The 26332-nt window shown below is 42.2% G+C and overlaps 1 protein-coding gene across 10 annotated transcripts in view; it reads right to left on the reverse strand.

Annotated features, from left to right (window-relative positions):
* Nucleotides 1-26332, reverse strand: part of FAT3 (FAT atypical cadherin 3) — a 398052-nt gene that overhangs the window by 306640 nt on the left and 65080 nt on the right. For 8 of the 10 annotated variants that reach the window (XM_042024007.1, XM_042024009.1, XM_042024004.1 and 5 more), the window contains exon 2: nt 598-3909. In XM_042024007.1, the coding sequence (XP_041879941.1) occupies nt 598-3892 (3295 nt within the window). In that variant the 5' untranslated portion in view covers nt 3893-3909. Of the gene's footprint in view, nt 1-597; nt 3910-24332; nt 24915-26332 lie in introns of those variants that run through there. The other 2 variants (XM_042024010.1, XM_042024002.1) reach the window with 1 other exon arrangement.

The raw sequence follows: 26332 nt of genomic DNA on the forward strand, positions 1-26332 counted from the left end.
CTGCCACAAAGGAAAGCTAGCACAGCTCATTCACAGTTATGAACATTTCCCTGGATTTCTACCTTTCACATAAGCACACCAACGCTGATGAACACCATGCTACAAGAAAGTGTATTACACAGGATGGTGTGTCATTCCAGAATAACTCCCATGAAAAATGATTCCCAACAACAAAAACAAGACCACAAATAGGTTTTAGGACAAAATAATCTGTTTCATGCTCCTTGTTTCATTGGGTTTAACACTGGATTCAAGGTCATGAGTATTGTGACTCTGTGGAGGTGACCTGACTAATTTACAGTGATCAACAGATAATGCGGTGACTGTAAACAAGTCATTCTGTAACTATCACTGCCTTCTAAATGGAGTCATCACATAGCTGCTGAAAAGAAACGTGTATTATTTCACATCCACAGAGTGACGAATGTAACCAGGTAATTAAATTATGTCATTGCTGTGCCTGGAAAATCCTTATTTATAATTCTGTCTTGCCTGTTAAGAAGAACTGAATTTCGTGTTAAGGGTAGAAAGCAATTATGCCTAAGCTCTGCTTGTGCAAAAAAACTCTATGAAGGAAAAGTTGGAAACAAAACTCACCAGTTTCTTCATCTATGCTGAATCTCCCCAGGCCACTGCCATCCCTTATGGAATACTGGATCTCCCCATCTCTTCCAGAGTCCTCATCTCGAGCAACAACTTGCAAAACACTTGTACCAATGTGGGAGTTTTCCTTTACAGATCCAATGACAGCAAAGTCAGGAAAATAGGGGGTATGAAGATTTTCGTTAACATCCACCACTTCAACTTCCACAAAAGAAAGAGAAGACAGAGAAACGGGGCGCCCCTTGTCCTTGGCACGCACAGTCAGGTTGTAGAACTGCTGCTTCTCGTAGTCGAGCTCCTTGTTCAGGCGGATGGCGCCGCTGGCTTTGTCGATCTCAAACCGCCCGTTGTAATCATTCACCAGCGAGTAGCGGACTTGGCCACCCAAGCCCAGGTCTGGATCATGAGTTTCCAGCCAAGCTATGACAGTGCCAACTGGCAGGTCCTCAAGGACCTTCACGTTGTAGCTGGATGGTATAAAGGCTGGAGAGCAATCATTAACATCATCCAAAAAAACCTTCAGAGGCACAACAGAAAACTGCTGATGGCCACTCTCTGCTCTGTCCCTAGCTTCAATCTTCAGAGTGTAGTTTGCTTTTGCCTCCCGGTCCAGTTGATCTGCAACATACACCACTCCCGTGGAACTGTTGATACCAAATTGATGCGTGTCTGTCAGTACTGAGTAAGTCACTTCACCATTAGATCCTAGGTCTTTATCTCTAGCTTCTACCTGGATAATCTCTGTACCAAGACTTGTACTTTCTAAAATATTAACCGAGTAACTCTCCTGTAAAAAAACAGGCTTGTTATCATTTGCATCCTCCACAGTGATAGTCAGCAGTCTCCATGCAGATTTCTGTGGATTACCTAAATCATAAACTGTAATATTAAGGAGATAGAGCTCTGTTTTTTCACGGTCCAAGGGCATGAGAACACTAAGTATCCCCATCTCCATGTCAATGTTGAAACAACTATCTACATTACCATCAGAAATTGTATAAAGTACTCTTCCATTAAAGCCTGAGTCTGCATCATAGGCTTTTATCCTCAGGATGGTGGCACCAACTGGCAGATCCTCTGAAACCTTCACATCAGTAGGAAAGGATTTGTCAAAATGCGGTGCCTGCCTGTTGACTGAATAAAAATCAAGAAAACCATCTTCTAAATTCAGCTTCACATTTGCTTTTGCCTTTTTGAGCAATTTTTCTGCTAGTTTCTGAGCAACTCTAGTTTCTCTACAGCTAAAGGTCTTTGAAGACACTTTCCCATGAACTACTGAAATATTAACAAACATAGCATCAGCAAAGTTCTCTCCATCAGTTGCCGTTATCTTAAGGCCAAAATTGCTGTTCTTTATGCCGGAGTTAACAAGAGATTTTTTAAGCTGCAGGACACCAGAGTCTGGATTTAAATAAAAAATGCCAAGTTCATTTCCAGAGATTATTTTGTACTTCACAAGCTCCAACTCATCTATGTCTATTGCGGAAACAGCAGTGATGTGACCACCAACAGGAAAATCAGACGAAATCACTCCCTGACAGGCCACTTTTTCAAACAGGGGTTTGTTATCATTGACATTGCCTATGTATATGGTGACATTCACCTCACTTTCATGGCGGTAGGGAGAACCCCAGTCGGAAGCTCTCACAATGAATCTGTAGCTTTCTGGTGAGGACTCAAAATCCAGTTCTTCAGATGTGCTGATGACACCTGTAAACTGGTTTATTGTAAATGGCAGTGAGTTCAGACTGGCAATACTGTACGTGATGTATCCATTTTCTCCCCTGTCTTCATCAACTGCTGACACTGCCAAAACGCTGGACCCCACTGGGACACTTTCATTGACAAATGAACTGTAGGAGAGCTGCTGGAACTCTGGAGTGTGATCGTTGGCATCTTCTAACCTGACAGTAACCTGTGCTTTTAAATCACCACCTTTGTTTGCATATACTTCTAATTCATAGAGGTCCTTCTCAATGATTTTCAAAGGACGAGCAGTAGTAATAAGGCCTGTGTTGGGATTGATCTTAAAATACTCAGCTTCCTCACTTGGAGATATTCTGTATTCCACACCCTGTGGCTCAGGCATCAACTTAACTACTGCAACCACCACACCAGGAGGTGAAAATTCACTGATCAAAACATCATATGCTTCCTTTTCAAACTTCAGGGGGATACTGTCCTTCTTGGGACTAGCAATGTGGACCAGTTTGACTGCAGAAAATTTCTGAGGAGATCCTTTGTCCTTAGCTTGGAGAGTCAGGTTATAACCATACGGGAAGCTGTCCCAATCAACAGGCTTTCTTTCTTTGATTTTGTACTCATTCATCCATTTCCCTTCTTTAGTCAAAAAGAATTGCTCTAGTGAATCTCCAGCCACAATAGAAACAGATTCTATTTCTCCATTGGCTCCTTCATCTAGGTCATCAACGTTAACAACTGCATAGGTAGGTTCCTTGTCTGATGGGAAGGGAATATGGGTCACTACATTTATTGTTGGGGCATGTTCATTTATACGTTCAATGTGAACATAAAGCTTGGCAGTGCTGCTTACGCCATTGCTTCCATAAAGCTTCATCCCACGGTCCACTGCCAAAATCTCAAGGTCATATCTGTTTTTCTCATCATAATTTAACCGGCCACTTAAGGAGATAACACCACTTGTAGGATGAACTGAGAAGAGATCAACTTTATTTTTAAAGTAATAATAAAATTCACCATTGGACCCAATATCCGCATCTGTTGCGGTCACCTGTGCAATGCTAGTCCTTAAAGGAGTGCTTTCTGCTATCGTGACAGAGTACGTGGTTGGTGAAAACAAAGGTCTGAGGTCATTCATATCTAAAACCTGGATGTTCACTTTTGTCCACGCTTCCAAGTCCTCTCCTCTGACAGAACCTTTTACCATCAATAAATAATTGTCCTGGATTTCTCTGTTCAATATAGCAGAATTCCCACCTTTAGTCCTTATTCTGAGGAAGCAGAAGTCAGCAATGATGACTTCCTCTGCTTTAAAAAAGCCCTCATCATCACCAGACACTATCTTGTACTTGATATCCCATGAAAGGTCAGCCATGGTAATGCCCATCCTCGTCTGACTGTTGACATAGGTCCTGGCTGCAGAATTCTCATACACTGTGGCATTGTAAGTGGAATGTGTGAAGTGAAAGCCAAGTGGGGCAGTCCCGTGAGCCACCTGGCAAATGGAGGCCAGGAGCTTGACAATCAGAAGGACAAGGCATGACGGAGGTAGCCGTGAGCCTGACCAGCGGCCCATATTCACGTCCATCACATCATCCTTTCACCCTGTGACAGAGAGAAAAAACAGGAAACAGTTGATGAAGAGATAAAAACTGTATCGTGAAGTGACACGTTGTCATGATTTAGCATAACTTGGTTTTTAGTTAAGGAGAAATCCATCAAGGTTTGGCCCATATCCTCCCATTCTCCACACCACTCAGGATTTTCCACACCTGGGTCAGGTGTCTCATCAGTCACCCTGAAAATCTGAGTTCTGATTCTATTTCTCCAAAATCCTTGTCTCACAGAGGAAAACAGATGTGAACTAAACCCCTACACATGTCAAAATTACTTACTATATTTCTAATCAAAAGTAAAATCTATGTAATATCGATTCACCATATTTTTAACAAAACAGGAAGAGAGAACACTATACACACACACATAAACAATCACACCAGCTCTGGGTATTTTCACACTTGTCTGAGTAGTATATACACATGTGCACATATGGGCACATATATATAGCTACATATATACATGTATGTACACTTTTTTAATATAAAAGACCCTACCACATCCATACACGTGTACATAGTCCAGAATAATAATCACAGTGAAAAAAAATTAAAATCAGCCACACATATTTGTATCAGTTTTTATAGAAGAATGAATCACATACAGAAATTTTTGGTTTTTACTTATCAGCAGCTCCAACTAAGCCTAAACTTGCTTGTTTTCAGAGCATATTGGAAAATTCATTTTCAGCCCCAATGTTTGGAAGACAGACAGAATTTTCATATGTATGTAGCACTGTGATAGTCAAATGTTACCTTTTTTTTTTTTGGTCAGTTAAGAATGATGAAATTTGAGCCAGCAAGAACAATAAAAAGTCCTTATACAGTCATTACTTTAAATACAGATACATTCAGAAAAGGCCAGGTGCCTCACTTCAAGAATCTAAATTGTGAGGTTAAGCAGAGACAGAGTAAGTGGAGGCACTGGCTAAAGGTTACTGGAGGGTACTGCAGAAGCTGGTAGCCAAGTCCTGCTTATCGCTTCCCCCTTGAAAGCAGAGGAAAGGAGCCTGAGGAAACTAGGCAGGTGCTTACAGTAAGGCAGTGGGAATAAACGTCTCTGTTACAGAGTACATGCACTGCTACTTGTGAAAATCATAAAAATTGATTTTAAAAGGCAATCATTGAAAGACCCAATGCACATACACGTTGTTCTCATTGTCATTTAAAAGCTGCTTGAAAATGTAGCTTTCTCCAAGCTAGAATACAGGGAGCAAAAGGATAGGAAAAGTTGTCAGTAATGACAGAGGTTAATTTAAACTTCCAACATGATTTCAACTTCCCTAAGGAGATCTATAAATTGCCTGCAAGTTTTGGAATATGAATTCACGTTAGTTATTACCTCCAATGTAACAGAGGGACTATTGCAGTTTCAGTACTAACAACAACCAATTTATCATACTGATATTGCAATGTCCACACACAACACTTAACTTCCTGACCCCACTCTATAACCCATTGTTTAACACACTGATCAATTTTGTCAATTCTCCCAAGTGTTTGTCAAAGCACTCATCTTTCAATACACTTATTTTCACATACAGTTTTCCCCCTGCTTTGTTTCCTTCTTATTTTCTTCTTATTATACAAAAAAAAACCCCAACCCACCAAAAAAAAGGAAAGAAACTCTTTAAAAAAGAGAATAAAAATATAAGATTATAACACCTTCTGGACCTGCATTCCCCAGCAACCAGCAAATTTCATTCATGGCAGTTCCTTTTCTGAATATGCCCACTCAATTATTGTGCATATACCATGTGAGTCCTACAATTAACATCTTGTTCCATACAGTTCATACATCAAATAAGCACAATTCTCCAGTATGCTTTGGGTACATGAGGGAACAGGTCTCCCCACGCTCAGGTTGACCTCCAGGAGCCCCAGGATGGAATTTTTCTACTTCATCTAAGATTATTTTATTGTTGTCGCCATTTTGTTCAGCTCAAAGATCAGCAGTGGCACCCTATTCTTCAGCACAACAAACATTCATCAATTTAATCCACCAGTATGAAAATACCAGTCACTTATTTTCATGGGGCCTCATGTGATCACTTTTGAGTACTGACATTAAAAGCTGTTGCTTCAGACTACTGTGGGAGATGATGCTAGTTGTATTTTATATATATACATATATATGTGTGTGTATGTATATATAGACATATATATATATATATATATACACAACATACAATAAACTGCCGAGGAAAAGCCAGCCAATGAAAGTGAGAAATTCTAATGAGACACAACTCATGAGAAAATAAAGGGCTCTTCTATGAGGTGCATTATTAAAACAATCAACAGACAATCACTGTATTGCTGCCTTTCATGAAGAGCATTTCAGCATCCTTTGTCTATACTACAATACCAGTCCCTCCCCCTGCTAAGAGAGAGAGAATTTTTGCTGGCTTACAAAAGATACTGATATGTTTCATATGAACACCTAGACTTCTTCCACCACAGTTCAGCAACTTCCTAGAAATTCATTTTCCTATCCTTTGGAGTAAGGAAATGAATTGTCTTATCCTGTTTATGTCTCATTTGGTGGTCTAGTTTCTCCTGTCCATGCCATAGCTCAGCATGAGCTGGTTTCTCTGCATCTTTCAGGGTTGTCAACATCAGGTTTTCAAGTCCAGCATAACTGGAAATCAGTTTTCCTGAGAACATCATCGCTACAAAAAAAATTATTCGAAACTTTACTTTCAGCCCTACCAAAGGTTACAGACTGCTGTGACAGAGAGGCATCAAAGTAGATATTTACAAAGCTCTGTGATTAAGGCAACCTAACGAAAAAGTTGTGTATATCCTAGGCAATATAACACAACAACCTTATGCTCCTATTCCATTTATCTTGTAATTTCTAGAGAAAGCCAAGGCTAAGACCGAATCTCAAACACACTGCGGCAAACCCAGTCATGTCAATAGTCTACAAAGTTTTAGAGGTTCAGTGCAATCAGTATCAGTCCTGAAACACTAAATTCCACCTGGAAGCAGCATATGTATACATGTGTGTGTGTGTGCACGCGCTATTGAAAGCATGTTTTAGCTATGTGTACATATGTATACACAAACACACAGTTTGTGTATTTTTAGGCAGAATTTCATGGTTGGCACTGGAAAAATTGGACCTTTTTGTCAGGCAGCACTTTCAGAGTTTGATTTCATTTCACATGTGGTATGCAGAGTTGTAAAAAGCTCCTCATTGAAGTTATTCATCTATCCATATATTTATATGGCTATCATCATTATATTATATGAAAGTCCCAATGAATGAGCTATTAAGCTGCCACTTGGGCAACCCAAGAATGTTTTATTCATTTACTGAATTCCTTTCTTCTGGGATATTTATTTTTAAGGGCTCATAATACATACATACTTAACACACAGGAAATGTAATGAGATAGGTTACAGAAACAAAGTACAAAGCAACCCGCCGTAAATTGGGAGGCATTTCTTTAAAGGCACTTCTTGTCAAAAAATGTTATGATTTCAAGTGAAGAGAAGGGTTGTGATTACTTTTGCTTGGTTTTAAAATGTTTAGGCAGGAACTACTAAAAAATAAAATCCCCTGGTACTGCCCAACATAGTTAGTATGAAAGAAAAAAAAAAGGAAAAAAGAAAGGAAATTAAGGGGAAAGGGAACTGGGAAAAGGCAAAAGCTTTCTGAGAGAAGAAAACTGCTCTACAACAGCAGCAGAGACTAAAAGGAAACAACTCCCTTCTAACTACCCACGGAGGTGAAAAAATGACACAATGTAGCAGTCCAGCATCTTTCCACTCCACCTCTCATCAAGTATTCTGGCCTTGAAGTGGGAAGGAAAAAATGGAAAAATAGAACAGTGTGTTTTGATTTTTAAATACTCTTTAGAATAAACTTAAACATCATGGAGAACTCTATAATTTCAAATTCAGTTCATCATTCGAGTCATTTCCTGTTGCTCCTTGAACAAAGACTAACTATGTGACCCAAACCTTGCAGAATAGCTGCAAGGACCTGTAGGTGGCTGGTGCTCCTTAGAGGAATGGAGAGAGGTATGATCATCATTCCTTTATCTCATCTTGGCTCTGGCAACCTCCAGTCTGGGCTGCATCCAAACATAACACCCCACCAGACAGAGACAGAAGACCGAAGTCCCAGGAACTGCCAGGATTCCTGCACACCAAGAATGTGGCGCTAACTCAATGAGCAGATAGGAAACAAGTGCTGTGTGTTCCTTGGTTCGACTCCTTCTCCCTAGGCTAATTTTTGTAATTCCAGAGATCTCTACACCATAAAATACTTGAAAAAGAAAATAGTGCATATGTCTCTTGGGTAAACAAGAGCCAAAAGGTCTTTTACAGAATATAAAGAATACAGCAGGCAAATTTCTTCAGCGAACAGGAGGAATAAGCTTTTAGCAGGGCACAGAAGGGATAACAGAAGAGCCTTCTCCTCTCTCCCTACTTTACCTCCAAGCCCAGTTATACCCTGTGAAGCATGTTTCCAGTTGGCCATTAGGCAAATTAATTCAGGTGATGTGACTAGCTTATACAAAACAACCATTAAAGACTTTTTTACATGACCTTTGAAGACAGAAGAAACCCATCTGTGCTTTAACTTCCAGCTTCACTCAACGAAGGGTGAAGAACCCAATGGAGTTCTTATACGTAGGTCCTCTGGGCTATGAGGAGGAAAAAGCAGCTTCTCAACTTCAGATGACAGATTTCTGAGAGTCAAGGTATTTATGCACCAGTGTGTATGGGGAAAAAAAGGGATCAAGAAACCTTGACTTAAAGGTTTTCATGTTAATTAGTATTTCTCTTGGTGAAGCTGGGAAAGGAAAGGTATCTCCTCACACAGGACAGGACTGGTGACCTCATGGTATGGAAAAATACTACAGTTTGAAATTACTGTTGCTTCCTTGAGAGAGTTGTCACAATTCTCTTTCACATGGTAGCTATTTAAATTTTACTAAATAAGCAGCTTTAGAGTAAAAAAGGTATATGTGAAAATGTAAAGGTATTTTTAGGAAGCAGAAGAACAATAACACCACATGCACATGAAGCCTGAAGAGTATGTAGAGAAGTCATGCATTCACTGCAGGAACAGAAGCTCTTGATTTCTTTGGAAGTGATCTTAATTTTACAAGGTAACTCCTTTCACTCAAACGTCAACACAACAACAGCCAATCCATTCTTGTGGTCTAGTCATCAAAGCACAAATCCCACAAGCTTGCAACACAGGCATGAAACCTCTTATTCTCAATGTTCTTTTCTATCAACAACAGCAACTTGACTACACAAAAACTTCTGCATGACCAGGCCACAAGGATCTGCAAAATGGATAAAACGAAGATTGCAAAGCATTGTGATAGGTTTGCAGTTGTCACCTATGAAAGGCTTACATCAAGCTGCATTAGTGATAGAAAAAATTTGACAACAAATGTTTTGTCAATATTGCAACCAGGAGGTGAGAGCCCGTGTACATCAGTGCCCTCTCTTGAAAGCACAGAACCACTAAAAACTCTTCCGAACTCATGGAAATTAGTGTTTAGGCATATGGAAGATATCAGTCTAGGAGTTTAAAGACCAAGGTGCCATTCTTCCTGCAAAGCTCAAGCACAGACTAGAGAGAGACATGGATTTTTTAACTCTCCTCTTATTACACAGGCAATGTTGTCAATTACACTAGCACGTTGTCAAATGAATACTAAGGGAAAAAAGCATGTTTAAACAACACTTTTTCTAGCCAGACAACTTCCTCGCACTCCACAGCAATTCGCCCAGTTAGGAAAGGCTAACAATTTACTGGCCAGGAAAACAAATCAGAACACAGAGTAAGAATTTAGAACTTGTGCCATACAGAAATGAATTAAAGATGTGTGTTCAAATTTAGGCAGGAGGGGAAAAAAAACCTTACTGACACCAACAGATTTACAACAGGAAATATATTCATGGAACTACCTGTTCCCTGATGAGCACGAAGATCTGCTTTTCCATATATATGATTATATCATGATGTGTTTATCCCCAAAAGAGAAGGTGAAGACAAAATGATCATTTCTGCAGAGTAAGCCCTTGCAAGAGACAGCGCTATAAATCCTAACCTTTCTCAGAGCTGCAAATCCTCCTGCTGCCTGCATGTCATTCCACACGGGAGACAGGCCGCTCAGCGTGTAGCAAGTGTAATTCAGGCCGTCCCTAGGAAGTGAAGATTTAGCCACCCAGCTGTATGTTATGAATAACTTTGTTTTGCTAGCAGGTGCTGGGGATTTTTCCATACAACACCAATTTTTGGCAAGTATCAGTTCATCAGCAAATGCTTCCACTAGCGAGCAGGAGCCGGGCATCATTTTTCTTCCTGAAGAGAGGGTGCAAAGGGTCTCCTGGACTCTCCCCTCGAGGATGAAACGTGGCTTGGGGAAATGGCAGGAGGAGGGGGTAGGAATAATTTGCTGCCATGTGAGATCTGTCAAAAGTGAATTCCTGGGAGCCACCTTACAAAGAATTTGAGCTTGTCCCTTGGTGGTCCGCCCCCAGGGAAACAAAGGCTGATAACCAGTTTTCATGCTTTGTGTGTCTCAAATCCCCCCTGGCTCCTGCGTCTTAGTCACTGTAAAATGGGGATGCTTTGGGGCAGTTTCAAAAAGAGCTAGTTATTTTCATGGGGACTTCCTTATGAAACACACTCAACATTATTTCTTGCTTATCTGGCCTTTTTTTCCCCCCTTATGTTTTACTCATAAATCTACTTTGACCCTCATCCAAAGAGCTCTAGCTTGAACGCTCTTTCAAGGTGCCATGTCAGCAGCAAAAATCCAGCACTGGTGAGTCCCACTCCTGTCACTGCTGGTCTTTCCCTAGCTCTCCCTTCACCACCTTCATCCAAGTAACTTTGGATCCCCTCCAACCAACCAGCTTTTTACCAAGCTGCACCTCTGATCCTCAGGGGCCAGAGCTCTACTCGTACACCCAGAGGCTACTGAGGGTGGAGAGCAGGACCACAGCCTGCCATGGGGCACATTCCAGCTGCATACAGTGGGACTTGAGCAGAGATCTGACTGGGCTCTTTGCAACTCTGCCCTTACCATAATGCAAATAATAATAATAATACAATTGAGACCAGATAGTCTTTTGTACAAAATCCTAGAGCAACCCAAATCTCAACACTTTTCAATACCTGGTGAAACACAACAATGGAACAAGCACTTTGTGAGCCGCAGCACTGATGTGAATGGGATGACCCCGCAGCTAAAAAAGCACATTCCACCTTTCCCACACAAGGCTCAGCTTCCACCATGAACTCTCTTCCACGGTTGTTTTCCTGAAAACTCACACCCGCTAGTCCCAACTGCTGCTGGTTGCTGCCTCCGGTCTGCTCTGTGTTTGGAATACTGCACATACTCCTTTTGACAGCTTTCACAGGCTTGTATAAACTATTTGGATATAGTTTATAGTAAGAAAGAAGTCCATGAGATTTACAACTACTGTTTCCAGGGCCATAATAGGTATGTAGGTATAAGGACTGCAGTAAGCTGTTACTCTCAGAGGAAAAAAATACTATATTATCTCCTTCAGACACTGTGTGTGGGGAGGTATGGCAGCTCAAATGGTCCAGACCTTTATATATGGGCAAATGAAGGAAGATTGAAAATAGAGATGCATATACAAAAGCTTCTTCACCGTTGACAGCTCCATGTAAAATGCACAACACAAAATGGAGATTAAGGAGAAAGACTGTCAGGTTGGACTAGGTGATATTTCAAGATCCCTCCCAATCCTAATTCTATGGTTCTATGATTATGAGATGCCAAATCAAAATCATGATCGTCCAGTAAGGATTTTACAAAGAGACTGTAGGATAAAGTTTTTCACTCTGCACCAAAGAAGACATATGAATGTATCCAGATGCCTTTAAGAAAATTAAACAAAACAATTAAACAGAACAATCACTTGAGAAATAGCTAGATCTTACTAGACATGAAGAAAGAAAAAAAAAATTTTTATTGATGCTAGGAATTGGATTATTGGTTTTGCAATGCCATTTCTCTGCAAGATAGCTGTGACACACAGCAACAGAAAGAGATCATGATGGAAGTGGAAGGAGAAAATATTTTGATTGAGATTCTCAACAAGTTTGAGATTTGAGAACAAAACTTAGATTTAGCAATGAACATTTTTCCTTTACGGCAGGACAGGAATCTGCAGGGTGCTGGCACTTGCTGCTGTGTCACAGGCATAACACGGAGCTGCTTCTGGAGCAACACACTGGAGCTGTCTACAACCAACTAGAGATATCTACGTGGGTCTGGCTTCTAGGCACTGCAAAGCAGCCACCTTTCTGAAAGCCAGCTCCCCAAAATCTGCCTCTCGGTGGCCCTCTGATGAAAGTGTCTCTGAAAACTTGGACAAACTGTAAGAGCCCACAACTATCCGTAAAAAAAAAAAAGAAAGGAAAAAAAAACCAAAGAAAAAGACTGTTGATAAATACAGTGGCTGCTCTCCAACTTTTTCTGCAAAACATCAGAAAGTTTGTTATTTGTTCAAACAGGCAGTATCTAGAGAGAGGGCTGTTGCCATTACTTTTTAAAATTACATTCAGCTCAGGCCATAGTAGTTGGTTAACCTGCCTAAGTAAGAAGCCATCCACAGCTGCATCAGGTCAAAGAAATCACACTTTCTCTCAGATAAGTGGAATACACACTGCAGACATCATGTGGGAAATAGAAAAGTAGATGGAGTCAGCCTTAAAGCTAACAGTTCTGAGAGAAACCTAAAAATTTCCTTCCAACTCATATGTTAAGGTTCAATCACTGCAAAGAGGTAAGCTCCCCAACAAAGCCGGCCTTGGACTGCTATATGCATTAGAAATGCCCAAAGCCTTACAAGGTGCTAAATCCAATTATTTTGAAGGGGATAAAATAATATACTATTTTCCATGCACACAAGGGAGTGCTTGTGGCACTCAGAGAGACAGATCTGCCTTGGCTATGTGGAAGAACTTCTGGTACCACCTCTGGTGCCACCTCCACCAGTCGCCCCTACCCAGAGACCAGTCCCCAAGGGAAAGGCACAGCACTGGAACTCTTCTGCACGCTGGACCTCACCTGCATTCAAACATTTCACCCATACTGAAACCACCTTTCTTCCCCCCTCCAGTGGTTGGCTCATGCACAGATATTTGAGATGATAACCACTTTTTAGCTAACCATAGCTTCAGCTTTCCAACTCGGCCAGTTCAGTCACCATAGCTGGGAGTCCCTCAAAGCCAGTTGCGTGTTTGGAAAGGTTCAACTTTGCAGGCATGGCTCAATTAAAAGCTCCACAGAGCAGAGATCCCTATTTAAAGTTGAACTGTTCTCTTTTGTTTATTTATAGCAAAACCATTAATTGCTAATCACATATTTGTTTGCTGAAAAACCGACGCTCCAAAATAAACACCAAGTTTAAAGATTGTTCACAGAACACTGAACGGTATCAGGAACAGTGCAAAAAATGTAAATCAGAAACATCAAAATGCATCAGGACTTCAACTGGAGGAACAAACAACCCATTATTTCTGTGCCAGAAAAGAGGTTACCCATAAGCCACCGGTTACCCACAGAGTCATCTACAGTCCAGCAGTTATTTATGTCCTGAAGAATAACAGACATCATGGCAGAGTATCTGTTGAAAATATCTTCATGGCAATCAGGATATGTTAGATTAAATGAGGTATCTCTTAATGCAGATTTTTGATAACCACCTTGGAAAAGTGCCTTTAAAATATTTGGCATAAGAGGCAGAACCTCAGAAAAAGTATATTTTCATTTATGATCTAGTTTCAAATATCAAAATCATACAAAATTAAAAAAAGAAGAAAAAAGAAGCTTGGCTTTCTTTTAGCTCTCCTCACTAACAGAGCCCCATGCTTCCCTCTGGAGAAGCATGTTCCTCAAATATCTACAGGAGCACTGCATGGAAAGCCAAGGAAAACTAGCCATACAGAGCTTTGATCTCTGCCCTTTCTCTGTGAAAGGCACTTTACACAAGCACAACAGCCCAGGCTTCATGGAGAGCCTCACCACCAGTCACACTGGGAAGCAGGAACAAATTCCATTGCACACTGCTATCTACCTCCTGCAATTCCTGTGGGTACTGGACTTCTCTGAGGCACCCACACTCACTGGCTGTCACAAAAGCTTCGACTGCAAAGTGCCTCCACCTACCCTGACAGCACTGCCCTTGAGGTCCCTGATTTTTGTGCATAGTTGAAGGCCAGGTCAGTGCACACACTTAGCCCATTTCTAGATGAGGAAACAGGCACAGCAGCTCAAGCCCCATGCCCCAGGTTACACAGGAGACCCCTCCCACATACTCCAGCTCTCACTGCCTCGCTATGCTGCCCTTGGTACCTGCAAAATCTAGGGCAGGAAGGTTTCCCTACAAAGCAATACCCGCCAGCATTTTTGGCCTAAATTTCCAGAACACAGGGTCATTCAGTTGTGTTTCTCACCACCACTGCAGTGGCTACCATTCAAAACTCATCACAGGTCAGGAGTTTGAGTTTGGTCTTCAAAATCACACGTAGATCTTGGAAAGTTAAGTGGACACTGATCATGAAATGGAGACCAGTAAGGCAGGGGTAATAAGAACAACAGGGGTATATTAGTAACACTGACAACATTATCAACAGTGTTATGACTCCATTATGTTGTTGACAATGGCAGCCACTAGGAAGAATGGCCGCATCTCAATGCCTCACCCTTTTCTATTTGTTCTGGAGTCAGGATCACCTGCAGCCAAAGGCCAAGTTGCAAAGCCTGCGCTCCCAAATCCTGGGCATGCACACCAAACACTGGCTGGAGTAAATCCTCTAACCATGCAAGGCAAGGTCCCCCTAACCCTGCATTCATCATGTCTGCCTCCCGTACATCAGTCTGCCGTCAGACTCCTTGGTCTGACTGCTCCCTGCCTCTTGGGAGCCCACACTGTAGTGGTGCCACAGCAAGTCCCCGCAGATAAATCTTCTGAATAGAGCCACCCCATCCCGTAGACACTTTGACAAGCAGAGGAGTTGGTAGTCAAGTGGCCACCTCACATCACATGCTGAACATTCAACCTAGTGCTTGCCAATAAATGGGGCAGGTCACACGTCCCCAAGCTGCTGATCCATGTTCCCAAAACACAGACAGTCACTTGTGGGGAGAGAGAAGATGTGGTTATGTCAGTCACTGGCTCTACACCTTCTGTTTGTGCACCAGGAGGGGAGGACTCAGTGCTGGCAACACCATACCATCCCCACCTGTTCCCTCAAAACCCAGGCTGCTCCATCATTTCTGCCTCATCCCAAGGGTGCCATGATGGTGTGCAGCTGCCAGGAGATGCAGTAGGCAAAGGTACATGGATACTCCCTCTTAGAGCATCCCATAGAAGCAAGCTCAGGCCACATGTTCACCATTTTCTTACCATTTTTCTTCTGACAAGAGAAGGAGAAAGCTGCTCAGCTGAAATAAAAAGGACTCCAGCCTAAGTAACAACACTTAACTCATGCCCAGTGAGGCTCACTGCTCCTGAATTTGAAACCTCCGTTTAAAATGAAGTTCCATATAACAAGGCATTACTTGCAAATAGCTCTTCCTCGGGCTTCACCACGCACTGACTGAAAGGCAGCTGCCATTTCAACCTGACCCCTGCAAATCTCCAGAAAGGTAAAAAAACAAAAGAAGCTGTTCCAGAGAGCATCAGGTCAAAGATCAAAATCATTGGAAGTAACTTAACCTGTTTCCTCTGTGTTTTAAGATAAAAGTATATGGGGGGGGGGGGGGGAGGGGGGTAAAAGAGATATAGAATAGCAATGTAGGTATAGAATACCTACAAATCCACACAGAAGGGGGAAAAAAGCAGCATGCCTTGCTTGTGAAATTATTATGGGTAAGGACAAAATATCTGTGTATATAATACAGTTCTATACCACTTCGATAGGAAAAGACTGCCAATAACTTTTGGCATATGAAGGCTGCTGTGAGGACTTCAATAAAACTGAGTGTACTGTAAAAGAGCCTTCTCATATGCATCCCTAGAATTTATCTTCAAATGCCACTTTATTAAATTCTGTATTCTCTGGCTTTTGGAAAAAAGCTTTTATTTTATTAAATGAACTACACAATATATTGTTTCTCTGAAGAAAAAGCATCAGTGGGAATATAAAGTAGTTCTTTTAACACTAAAAAATGCACGACGTTTTGAACTTGAAACCAGCTCGCAGTAAGTGAGCACACTTGTAGTTTGAGTGAGGGTGTACACACACACGTACAACCCATTTCATCGCGCCCAGCTGCCCTCATACCTCATGTAATTACACAGCCTGTGACAGTTACGGACATTTCAGAGTTTAAATCCTTGTTGCTGTATATCTAAGGGATATCCCAACAAGGATATTCCAACGAGGTCTCAAAGAACATGAAAGCATTAATTCTTTTTTTGACATGCAAAAATATTGCTCCCAAGCAGACATTCCTCAAGTGCATATGAAAGCATCCTCTGCAGTCAGTGGAACAATCAGATGCGCTGAAAGCCGTGGAGGTGACACACACAGAGCTTCATGCTCATGTGCAGGATCAGTGAAGGGCCACGACAGACAGTGCATCACCGTGTGAGCCTGGGCACCACAGCCTGAGGCTCCTACCAACTTCTTTGCAAGAGTTGCAGACACACTGCACAACTAAACCTAATTATATTCAGACATAATCCTTTCATGCCACAGCTTGGTGATCACTTTACAGCAGGATAAGCCACCGTGGCCACCAAAGCAGCTGTTCTAGGCTCAATCCCCCGGCTTTTTCCTGTTGGGTTTTTCTTGTGTTTTTATTTTTTGTAGTTTGTGTGTGTATCCACAGTATGGCATTATTTTTGTTGTCGTTATTGTTGGTTTGGGTTTTGTTTATTTGTTTTTTGTTAATTTTGTTCTCAGTGGGTATTGAGCTGCCCTATTGCAAATATGCCTGTGAACAAAAGGGAGGGAGGGAGACGGGAACGGGTGCCTGGGGCAGGCAGGAGAGATCCTTTCCATGTCCATGGCAGCTCAAACTGTTTGTTAAACAACAGCCGGAGTTGAGGCAACCAAGATGGTGTGTAAAGAGCAGAAAGTACCTTCGAGAAACATACTGAACACTATCAAAATACCCAAGCCTTAAATAGACACATGAAGTATTTAAATGCTTTCACACCCATAACAAATTTTGTTTACTGCCCAGCATTTAAACAGCTTTTTCTTTACTATTGTAAAATTGTTCCCAAACAGTGTGAATTTCATGTTACAATGAATAGTAGCACTCTAACCCCTATTTACAACTCATTCAGCAACATAACTCCAGAAATGGCACTCAGGATTTCCACACTTTAAGAAATAAAACCAGTTCTTGGCTCAAAAGAATTTGTGTGAATTAGCTGACAAGAATCACTTCCTTTTGTTCTTGCTCTTTGATATAGAATATTAAAGGAAAAACAGACTCACTAACCAAGTAATATGAAAAACTTTTATTAAAACCATTAGAACCACGACACGTTGTTAACGTCCCTCTCATAATGATATGCAAAATGTTCAGTATCCAAGGAAACAGCGTAGTAATGAAGTTGGAGACTGCTGTATAAATGCACCTTCTAAATCACCACTGAAAATGTCTATTCCAGAGGGACTGGCCAGTTTATTAGTGTGTGACACCCTGATTGCTTAGACATGCTACAGCTTAAAAACAAAAAGCTAACAAGCTACTTTTACATAAAGGGCCCTTTTGTTTCCCATGTATGAAGAGCCCCTTCTTAGCATCTAGTTACAGAGTTCCTCTGCAGAGCTGAAGATTTCTCTAAGCCCGTATTCACCTCCATGGGAGCTGTTCAGTAATGATGGACACTAATTAAACTGCATAACCAGCAACAAATGAGGCAGAGATGCTGTCCTTTGCTCCAAGTTCTCAGCAAACTGAAATGTGCAATAGGAGAAATACTGAAACTGTGCTCTTCTCTGAAGCCCATTGGTCTGAAAGCCACTTCATTAGCACCAGGCACTACCACATATCAATTCAAGCCCAGATTATTACAGTTAACTCAAAAATGAACACTCATTCTCCAATACCAACAGCTCATGCTCTGGGATGTTTCCTAGGAAGGCAGGCTACAGTAAGGAAGCCAATGCAAAATTAACTCCTGCTTTTTGGTGTTAGCACTCAGAGCATCATGCCAAACCCCTGGGTTTTGGGCTCAATTTCAGCAAGCATTCATTTATTCTCCTGATTTCTGTGGCAGCTTATTCCCCCCCAAGGACCACTGAATATAAAGCAGTTCCAGTGGGTTCAACCACTCTGTCACGCTGAGGATGAACTTTGGTATTCCTCCCTTCCAGTACGTCTGACAGTTTATAGGAGCACATACCTCAACATCCTTGCTTCTCCAGATGCCCCTGCAGTCTTTCTGTGTGACCTTTACATTCCTTTTTGGCTCATTCTTTTCCATGACTGACCAACAACACACACAGTAACAGAACTCTGTCACTATCCTGGATGCTTTCAGGGATGCTGATTTGGTAAAAGAGGTTCCAGCACCTTCGTGCTCCCTCCTCTTTTGTGCCTTGTCTCTTCAGTTTTAACAAACTTTACTCCTTTCCTGGTGTAACCCTTGTCATCTCTGTAAGATCTAAAGGCAACTTGTCTGCCCTGCTCTTTCCACCCACACTGCTTTGGGGCGGGGGGTAGGTCGGTCTTGTATCGTTTGAAGAACTTTCACATTTTCAGTATATTCTGTTACTTTTTTTTACACTTCCCCTCTTCTAGATTGTGTAGGGATGATCCTCATTTTTCCACCATGAACAGCGTCGTCTCCTGGAACACCTCACTGCTTTGTCTGCTGCTTTCTCTTCTCGAGCTCCAAAGCTCACTTTCACATACCACAATAAAGATCTTGCCCAATTAACCTTTTTAACTGGCCCCTATGGTTAAAATGCTTTCCAAAAAGGCTGTACAAGTTCAGGCCATAGCTTTCTCTCACTACTCCTTTTCTCTCTTTGTCAGTATATCCCAGTTGTACAGCATGCCCTAACGGGAATTTCTGTACTGTATCAGTATACCTACAAATCTGGCTTATAGCACCATAATTATCTGATTACAGACTAGCTAAACCCTTTATCTTCTAAAAGGCATTGCCTTGTACCCTTGTACTTTAAGCAGTTGTGCACTCAGAGCAGTTAAGTGAGTGAAATTTCTCATTTCTGCTCCATTTTACTGAATGGTCAGCTCATCCACTTCAGTAGCATCAGGTTTTTATTTTGCCTATGACCAACGGCCATGACAGCAGTAATGTAAAGAGTATCAAACCTTTCTCAAAAGGCACATCAAAGATGGAATAACTAGAAACACTATATGAAACACAATGAAGTCAGAACCCAGCAATGGTCACAACCTGTTAGTGTTGTGAGAGCTGGTGCACCTTTCTCAGGCCTGTTCTACTTAATGCAAAAATCCAATCAAGGCTGGTTAATTCAGAAAATTCCAGTCTGGAAGGGCATGAGGACATTTCAGCAACTTCCCAACATAATACTGCTTACGCAGACTCACCATGAACTGAGCAGCAAGGAAATGCTGAGGAGATTTGAACAAATTCAATCTCTAATAGGCAGGTGCTGGATGCAAAACTGCAAATATGAACTACCTTCACAAAATCCAGTGCCAAAAGGGTAGCTCTCCCAGCCAAGTCAACAGCACCCTCATTTTCAGAGGTACATGGCACCTACAGCTTGGTTCAATGGGAATGTCACTGTTCGCTACCATGGGAAACTTGAGCTCTCCACCTCTTCCTGTTTCAGTTTATTTATTGTGGTTTATGCTTATCTGTCTGCCATGAATGTCATGAGGTTTAACCCGTTTTGGTCTGAAAAACACAGAGTTCCCCTGGAAAAGCTGTATATGCAATCACAGTAGGATCCCTGCAAGATAATTTTCTTGGCATCCCCAGAGGATCACGCACAAGCAGCCAGAGGACAACTCCAAAGACAAAGTACTCAAAGCACTAAACTCTCGGCAATCCCCATCTGTAGCTTGAGGATCAGAAATTTCAGGGGCAGCATTTTGGTGCAACACATAACAAAACTGCTGTGGGAGTTACAAAAAAGTGCTGGCAAAAACATTATCAACAGCATCTTTCAGCATAAATAAACCAAGTTAAAAAAAAAAAAACAACAAAAACTTAAAAAGGAAATATTAGGGGGAAAAATGGAAATCAGAAATACTAACAAAAGCACCATGTGGGTTTCTTAAATATCCCAAACAGCTTAAAGTTGCCCAGACTCCTGTATTCATTAACTGTTCAGGACACAGATTTATTTATTTATGGCTCAGAAAAGAATTCCCAGCTCAGAAGCTTTCCAAAGAACAACCCTCCCCAGTTCTTCATGGGCACCTCAGCCAACTTTCTCTGCCATTTCTTATTCTGATGCTAATGCAGTTCAAACAACCCAACCCTGCATTTTTTATCTATGCAATAAGCCTATCTTTAGGTCACTTGGTTGTGTCAGTTTAAATCACAACATTCCCACAGAGAAAAATCTGATCATTTTATTTACTTCTAGGGACAGAGAAGGCAGAAGAAAAAAAAAACTCATTATAAAAACACTTTTTTTTTTGTTTGTGGTGCCTAATTCAAGCCCCTCTGAAATCTGTGTGAATTTAAACAGCAGCTGAACCACAACAAACAACAAATTTTAATTAAGATTTGCTGTTACCTTCAAGACAAGGTACCCTGAAAAAACCTGACTATGCACAGGCCTATCATATAATCATATAATATCATTAGGCCCCCTATCCAAAGTCTGCTGGAATAAAGGCCAAGATTCTATTGATCTCTGTGTGTTTCAGATCTCTCTCCTTTGTAAAATAAGGCTGGATTCTGCTACTCCAGTTTTCACAAGCATCCACACAGGAATATTCACAAGGCTTCTCACAAGAGGGAAAAACCGTGAAGACATCCATGCAAGGTACTGGATTTATTCCAGATGTGGAACTGTTTTTAATTAATTTGGAAGCATTTGAAGTATTCACTCATTAAATATGCTTTGCATTTTACACATGCACATAAGAGAGTAAGAAAACCCAAAACTGAAGCCAAAATCATAATGTCTTATTAAAAAGACTCTGACACCACTTCTAGCAAAATTAGGCTCATATGAAGACAAGAGTTACAGCACTGCCACAACACACCAACATCCAAAATATGCAGTTCCTGCACTGCCCATCCATCGCTAGGCAACCTCACCTTGACCTGCAGAACTCACTGGTTGGGAGCTCTCCTATCTCCACTCAGCCCTGCACCTCTCCACACAGGACACTTCCCACTGTGCCCATCCCCACCACACAGAGCAATCCTTTAAGTTCAGGATAACTTCTCTACAGAAGGATGAAACAACTTACGGTAAATCTATGTGCCAAATCTTCCCTACTGGTAAAAATCATAGGATATCATGAGTTGGAAGGGACCTACAGGAATCACTGAAGTCCAGCTCCTGGCCCTGCACAAGATAGCCCCCCAAGAATCCAACCATGTGCCTGAGGGTGGTGCCCAAATGCTTGAACTCTGTCAGGGTGGTGCTGTGAGCACTTCCCTGGGGAGCTTGTTCCAGTGCCCAGACACCCTCTGGGTGAAGAACCTTTTTCTGATATCCAACCTAAATCTCCCCTGACACAGCTTCAGGCCATTCCCTTGTGTCCTGCCACTGGGCACCAGAGAGAAGAGATCAGCACCTGCCCCATCTCTTCCTCTCATAAGGATGCTGAAGACCACGATGAGATCTCCCCACAGTCTCCCCCAGGCTGGAGCCAGGCAAGAGGGAGGTTGTGCACAGAGGCAGGGGCAGGTCCACAGGCAGAAACTCCAGCACAGACGAAGCGTGGGCACGTTTCTGCTCTGTCTAAACCTGTCTCAGGACACCACCCACCACAGCAGCGGGATGCTCCTTGAGAAGAGCACCGGTACCAGCCCACACTACGCCCCAGCGAGCCCCGCTGGGTGCTCCCGGCACGCAGGGGACTCAGGCTAGGCCAGCTGTGCCCACGCTCGGTGCAAACCCAGCCGCGGACAGCCGGCTCCCGGTGTTCCGCCGGCGGTGCCAGGCACCGGGATCAGCGGCTCTCGCCTCCCCTCTAGTGGCTGACCCGCCGCCGCTCCGGGTCCCGCCGCCAGCGCCACGGGCTGCACGGAGCGGGTGCCCTCCTGCCCTGGCACGGCCGCCGCAGCCCGGGCTCCTGCTCCTGGGCTCCGTGCCACGGCCGGACAGCAGTACTGCTGCACAGGGAGAACGCGCAGGGCAGGACTGCGCACATCTGGGCAGAAGCACAGCTCTCCTGCTTCCACGGAAGACTTTCAGTTTTGAGATGAGGTGAGTGAAATTGCCATATAATAGTATGAAGAACTACAACTAAGTTCAGAAGAGTTATATTTTTAATTATCGCTCTTAGACATCCAAAATAATAACGTATTTGGTGACAACAAAACTCTCAAACTTTTCCTGTCCTATCAGACAACAATGGTTTTGTCTCCAAGGGTCAAATTTAATTCTAGCGATCACCAAGCAGGTCAGGTTCTCAGTGATCACAATTCTACCAAGTGCTACCAAACTCTGTATGATGTTCTGTTCACAACCAGCAGAGAAACATTAAAAACCCCCAAAACTTCACACTTCTTCACAAGCCATAGCTTTTTTTTTTTTCCCCCCCCTAAAAAAACCCCAAGCAAGAACATTCCAGTTTCTTTCCTTTGGTTGCCAGTGCTAAAATATGCTAACAGCATTAAGGCAAGGGACGACTTGAAGAGCTCGCAATCTGTATTCAGCATAATTAGCAGATGCCAATTTAACTTATTACTGCTTCTTATACTGCTTTCTATATTATAAAAAGGATGTCAATGAAAACCTGTTATCTAAATGACTGTTTTCTCAGTGCTGATATAAAGCAACAATAATGGGAAAATAAGAGCCACAGAGCATGTGTTAGGAAATATCTGATTTTGAAATAACATTATAAACAGCTACAGTAAAGAAAGAAATTAATTCCTGCAGACAGGAATTTTCTCTCTTCCTTCACACTTTGTATTTTTAGTCTGTTTTTAAAGTAATTACATATTTGGTGGCATTCCTGGTTATTCAAATAAGCAATGCAACATTTCTGGCAAAGCGACACCACTAAATCAGGTTGCTCAACTGTCTCAGCCACTTATGATTGCAAAGCATGAGAAATGAGCACCCTTAAGATGCATTTTCCATGCAGAGAACTAACAGCTAAAAAGTAAGAACACAAATAACACAGTTAGAGAAAGCAAAGCAAGCCCTACAATCAGCCCCTTCCAAAATGCCAAATAACAGGCTGTGTCACAGCTAAGGGGACAGTTACAGAGAGCACTTCTGCCTGCCTGCAAAGCAGAAACACATTAACACATTTTATAAAACAATGCCCTCTTGAACTAAGAGGCTGTTGAAAGATGTATCCACCACACATGCACAAAAAAGCAGCGCACACCAAGGTTGTGGATTAAACAGGTTTCTAACACATAAATGACATAATGATCCAGTCCAGGCATCATTCACTGCTAATTCTGCTTGGTGAAGATGCCTTCCTGCTTACAGTTCTGCATATTACAAAGCAGAGCAAAAAAATATTTTAAACTATCTTCTGACTCCCAGGCTAAGTTGAAGAGCCTTGTAAGGCTATGCTTCCTCACAGCTTTAATCGATTTCAGCTATAACTTCATTTGCTATGCCTGACAGTGTAAACTTCACCCTTCCCAAGAATTAAGAAGAAAATAACATTTCATACTCCCCCACAAGCAGCGTATGGAAAGCACAAAACAGAACCGCTGCACACATACCCCCCAATTAAACTGGTCTCTGTGGAAACTAATAACTTTCCACAGTATGCACTGTAATCCAAGTAATAATTTTAAACAGGCATAAGCTGCAGTGTGCTGAACTAAGGCATTCTTACCTTGTGAAGGGTGCTTGAAGACATTTAGTTACAGTAAGAGAGGAGAATGTGCATGTTGCCAAGTGTTTGCCATGCACCGGGGCTATGCCTTGCCCCACATCTGCGCACGCACACACCAACTGGGTGCGTGTGCTCCCTAGGTAGAGAAAGAGCACCAGGAAAGATAAGTAGCAGCGATAATGCCCCAGCTTTATGTCTCAATCAGTAGCGAGCTGAGCTGGAGGAACCATTTGAGATGAAAAGGGAAACTATTCCAAGAAACAAGATCTTTTTTTCTCCTCTGGATGCAAAGAGCTTTGCTTGGGTGACCTATAATACCTTAACACAAAAATCTTCACAACCCACCTCCCTCCTGAGCCAGGGAGCTGCACATGTCAAATGACACCACACAAACAATGCACAAAGACTTTAACAAAAATACTAAAGAACCCCTTACCTTTTAGTCAGAATAAGTGACAGATAACAGTCATGAGAAACTCAGTTGGCACAGTTGCTGTACGTATTTCTCTGCGGACTTCTTTTTAGTGGTCCCAAAAGCACTGAACATAAAAAACCTCCAGCCTGCCTGCTTCATTCTTCAGCAACAGAGATACATGCTGTCACGGTAACGCAAAAAAAAAAAGCAAAAGGAACTATAGATCTTAGTTTTTAAAGCCTTTGTGCTTGTAGGGAAGAAAAAGAGGGAGTAGGGAAAAGGAGAAACAGAGCAAACACTTTTTCTAAGAGAAATGTGGTCTTGGCTATGTAAGCAACCACAGCACAGAAACACAGAAACATGCAGTTTGAATTTCCCTGTTTGCAAGCTCCTTTGGAAAAATAAAAAAAAAATTCGGTCTTTAGGGGAAAAAAATCAAATGCATGGATGGGGGGAAGGGAGAGGAGGAGGGTACTGCTCCTATGTGACATACATATGGAATGAGCATTAGAACAATGCTGACAGGACAGCTAAGCAACTGCACTCTGGGGCAGCAGTTTTCAAAGCAGAGCTTTTGCAGCTTTGCAGAAAGGAGAGGAAAACAATTCAAATAATAACAAAAAAAAAAGCCCTCCGCAGATGGGGGGGAAAAAAAGAAAAAGGAAAGAAAAAGAAAAGAAAGGAGCTGTTAATTCACAAGGAACTACCAGACTTAAAAAAACAAAAAAGAAAAAGAAAAAAAACCAGTTGGCTAATTTCTGAAAGGGGGGCGGGTGGGAACCGCCGCGACTGCTTCCCAGCGATGCAAGCAGAAGCCTTGATGTCTAGTGCACTTACATTTTATGCTGCGCACAGTGGGTCCCCTCCTCCCTGCCTGCCTCCCTCCTTCTCTCCCTCCCTCCCTCCTTCCCTCCGCCCACCCTGCCGAGGAAGCTCTCTCTCCCAGGGGACAAGAATTCCAGTGGACCCAATTAACACTGTACTTTGCTGGCTCCTTGGTATGATCGATATTAAATAAGAGGAGTTTTAGCAGCATTGAAAAATAAAGCAGCCATGTAATATGTGCCTGATGGAGACTGCATTTTTCCTCCTACGTCTCTACTCCCCCAGTCTCGAAACAATCCAACGCAGCAGAAAAAAACAATTTCAAAAGCATGTGCCAGTACCAGTGATCCAAGCTGTATCAGATATTTGTTAGGAACTTGATGGGAGCCCTCGGCTGCTCATTTCACGAGCTTCGGCAGTACTTTAATAAAGTGGATTTACAAATCAATGGAAGGAATCCAAAGGTTCACAAACAGGCTCTTTCATCAGGTCCGCTGCCTGACTGTACAGGAAGTTTGCTGAAGGGGTCTGGGGACTGTTTCACCAGCACACTTGTTTTCAGTGGACTCCCAACAACATGACTTGTTTGGTTTGGTGAAAGAAAGGCAGTAAGAGGTTCACTGCTTTAAGGGAATGCAGCCTAGTGTGTTTACTGCTTCATTCCTGAAGCACGTGTGACAAGGCATCCTACAAATTGCAAATTATTTTAATTTGAAGGGGGAAGTTGTTGGGAGGCAGTAACCTTCTTTGGTCCTGTTTTCCCTGATCTATCAATCACCGATTGCCATGTAAAAACAATCTACTCCAGGCTCTCTCTATAGAGGAAAAGCAATTACTAGCATTAACTCTTGCAGTTGCAAATTAATACAATACAGTCCACAACTGATGGAGTCTGCCTGCAAAGCCATTAATCTAAGAGTAAATAGGTGGTTTGCTTAAATCCAACTGGACTGAAATTCACAGGTTAAGTGCTCCCCTTTCCCTTTCCATAATTCTATATGAATTTGTAGAACTCAGTGGAAAGAAAAGAAAGCCATATTTATTTGCTGTGGCCAGTACAATTCCACGCTAACAGTATCCATCAGTGAAACTGACTACAATTACAGGATCTCAGCACCAGTAGCTGCTTTTCCTTTTTTGTTTCTGGGGTGGCCATGATCTTCAAATTAAACCCAATAAATAGCACTGAGCAATAT

Source organism: Corvus kubaryi, unplaced genomic scaffold (assembly GCF_017639235.1).
Source record: "Corvus kubaryi isolate FWS band 111438036 unplaced genomic scaffold, C.kubaryi_AGA036_p1.0 37260, whole genome shotgun sequence".
Classification (NCBI taxonomy): domain Eukaryota; kingdom Metazoa; phylum Chordata; class Aves; order Passeriformes; family Corvidae; genus Corvus; species Corvus kubaryi.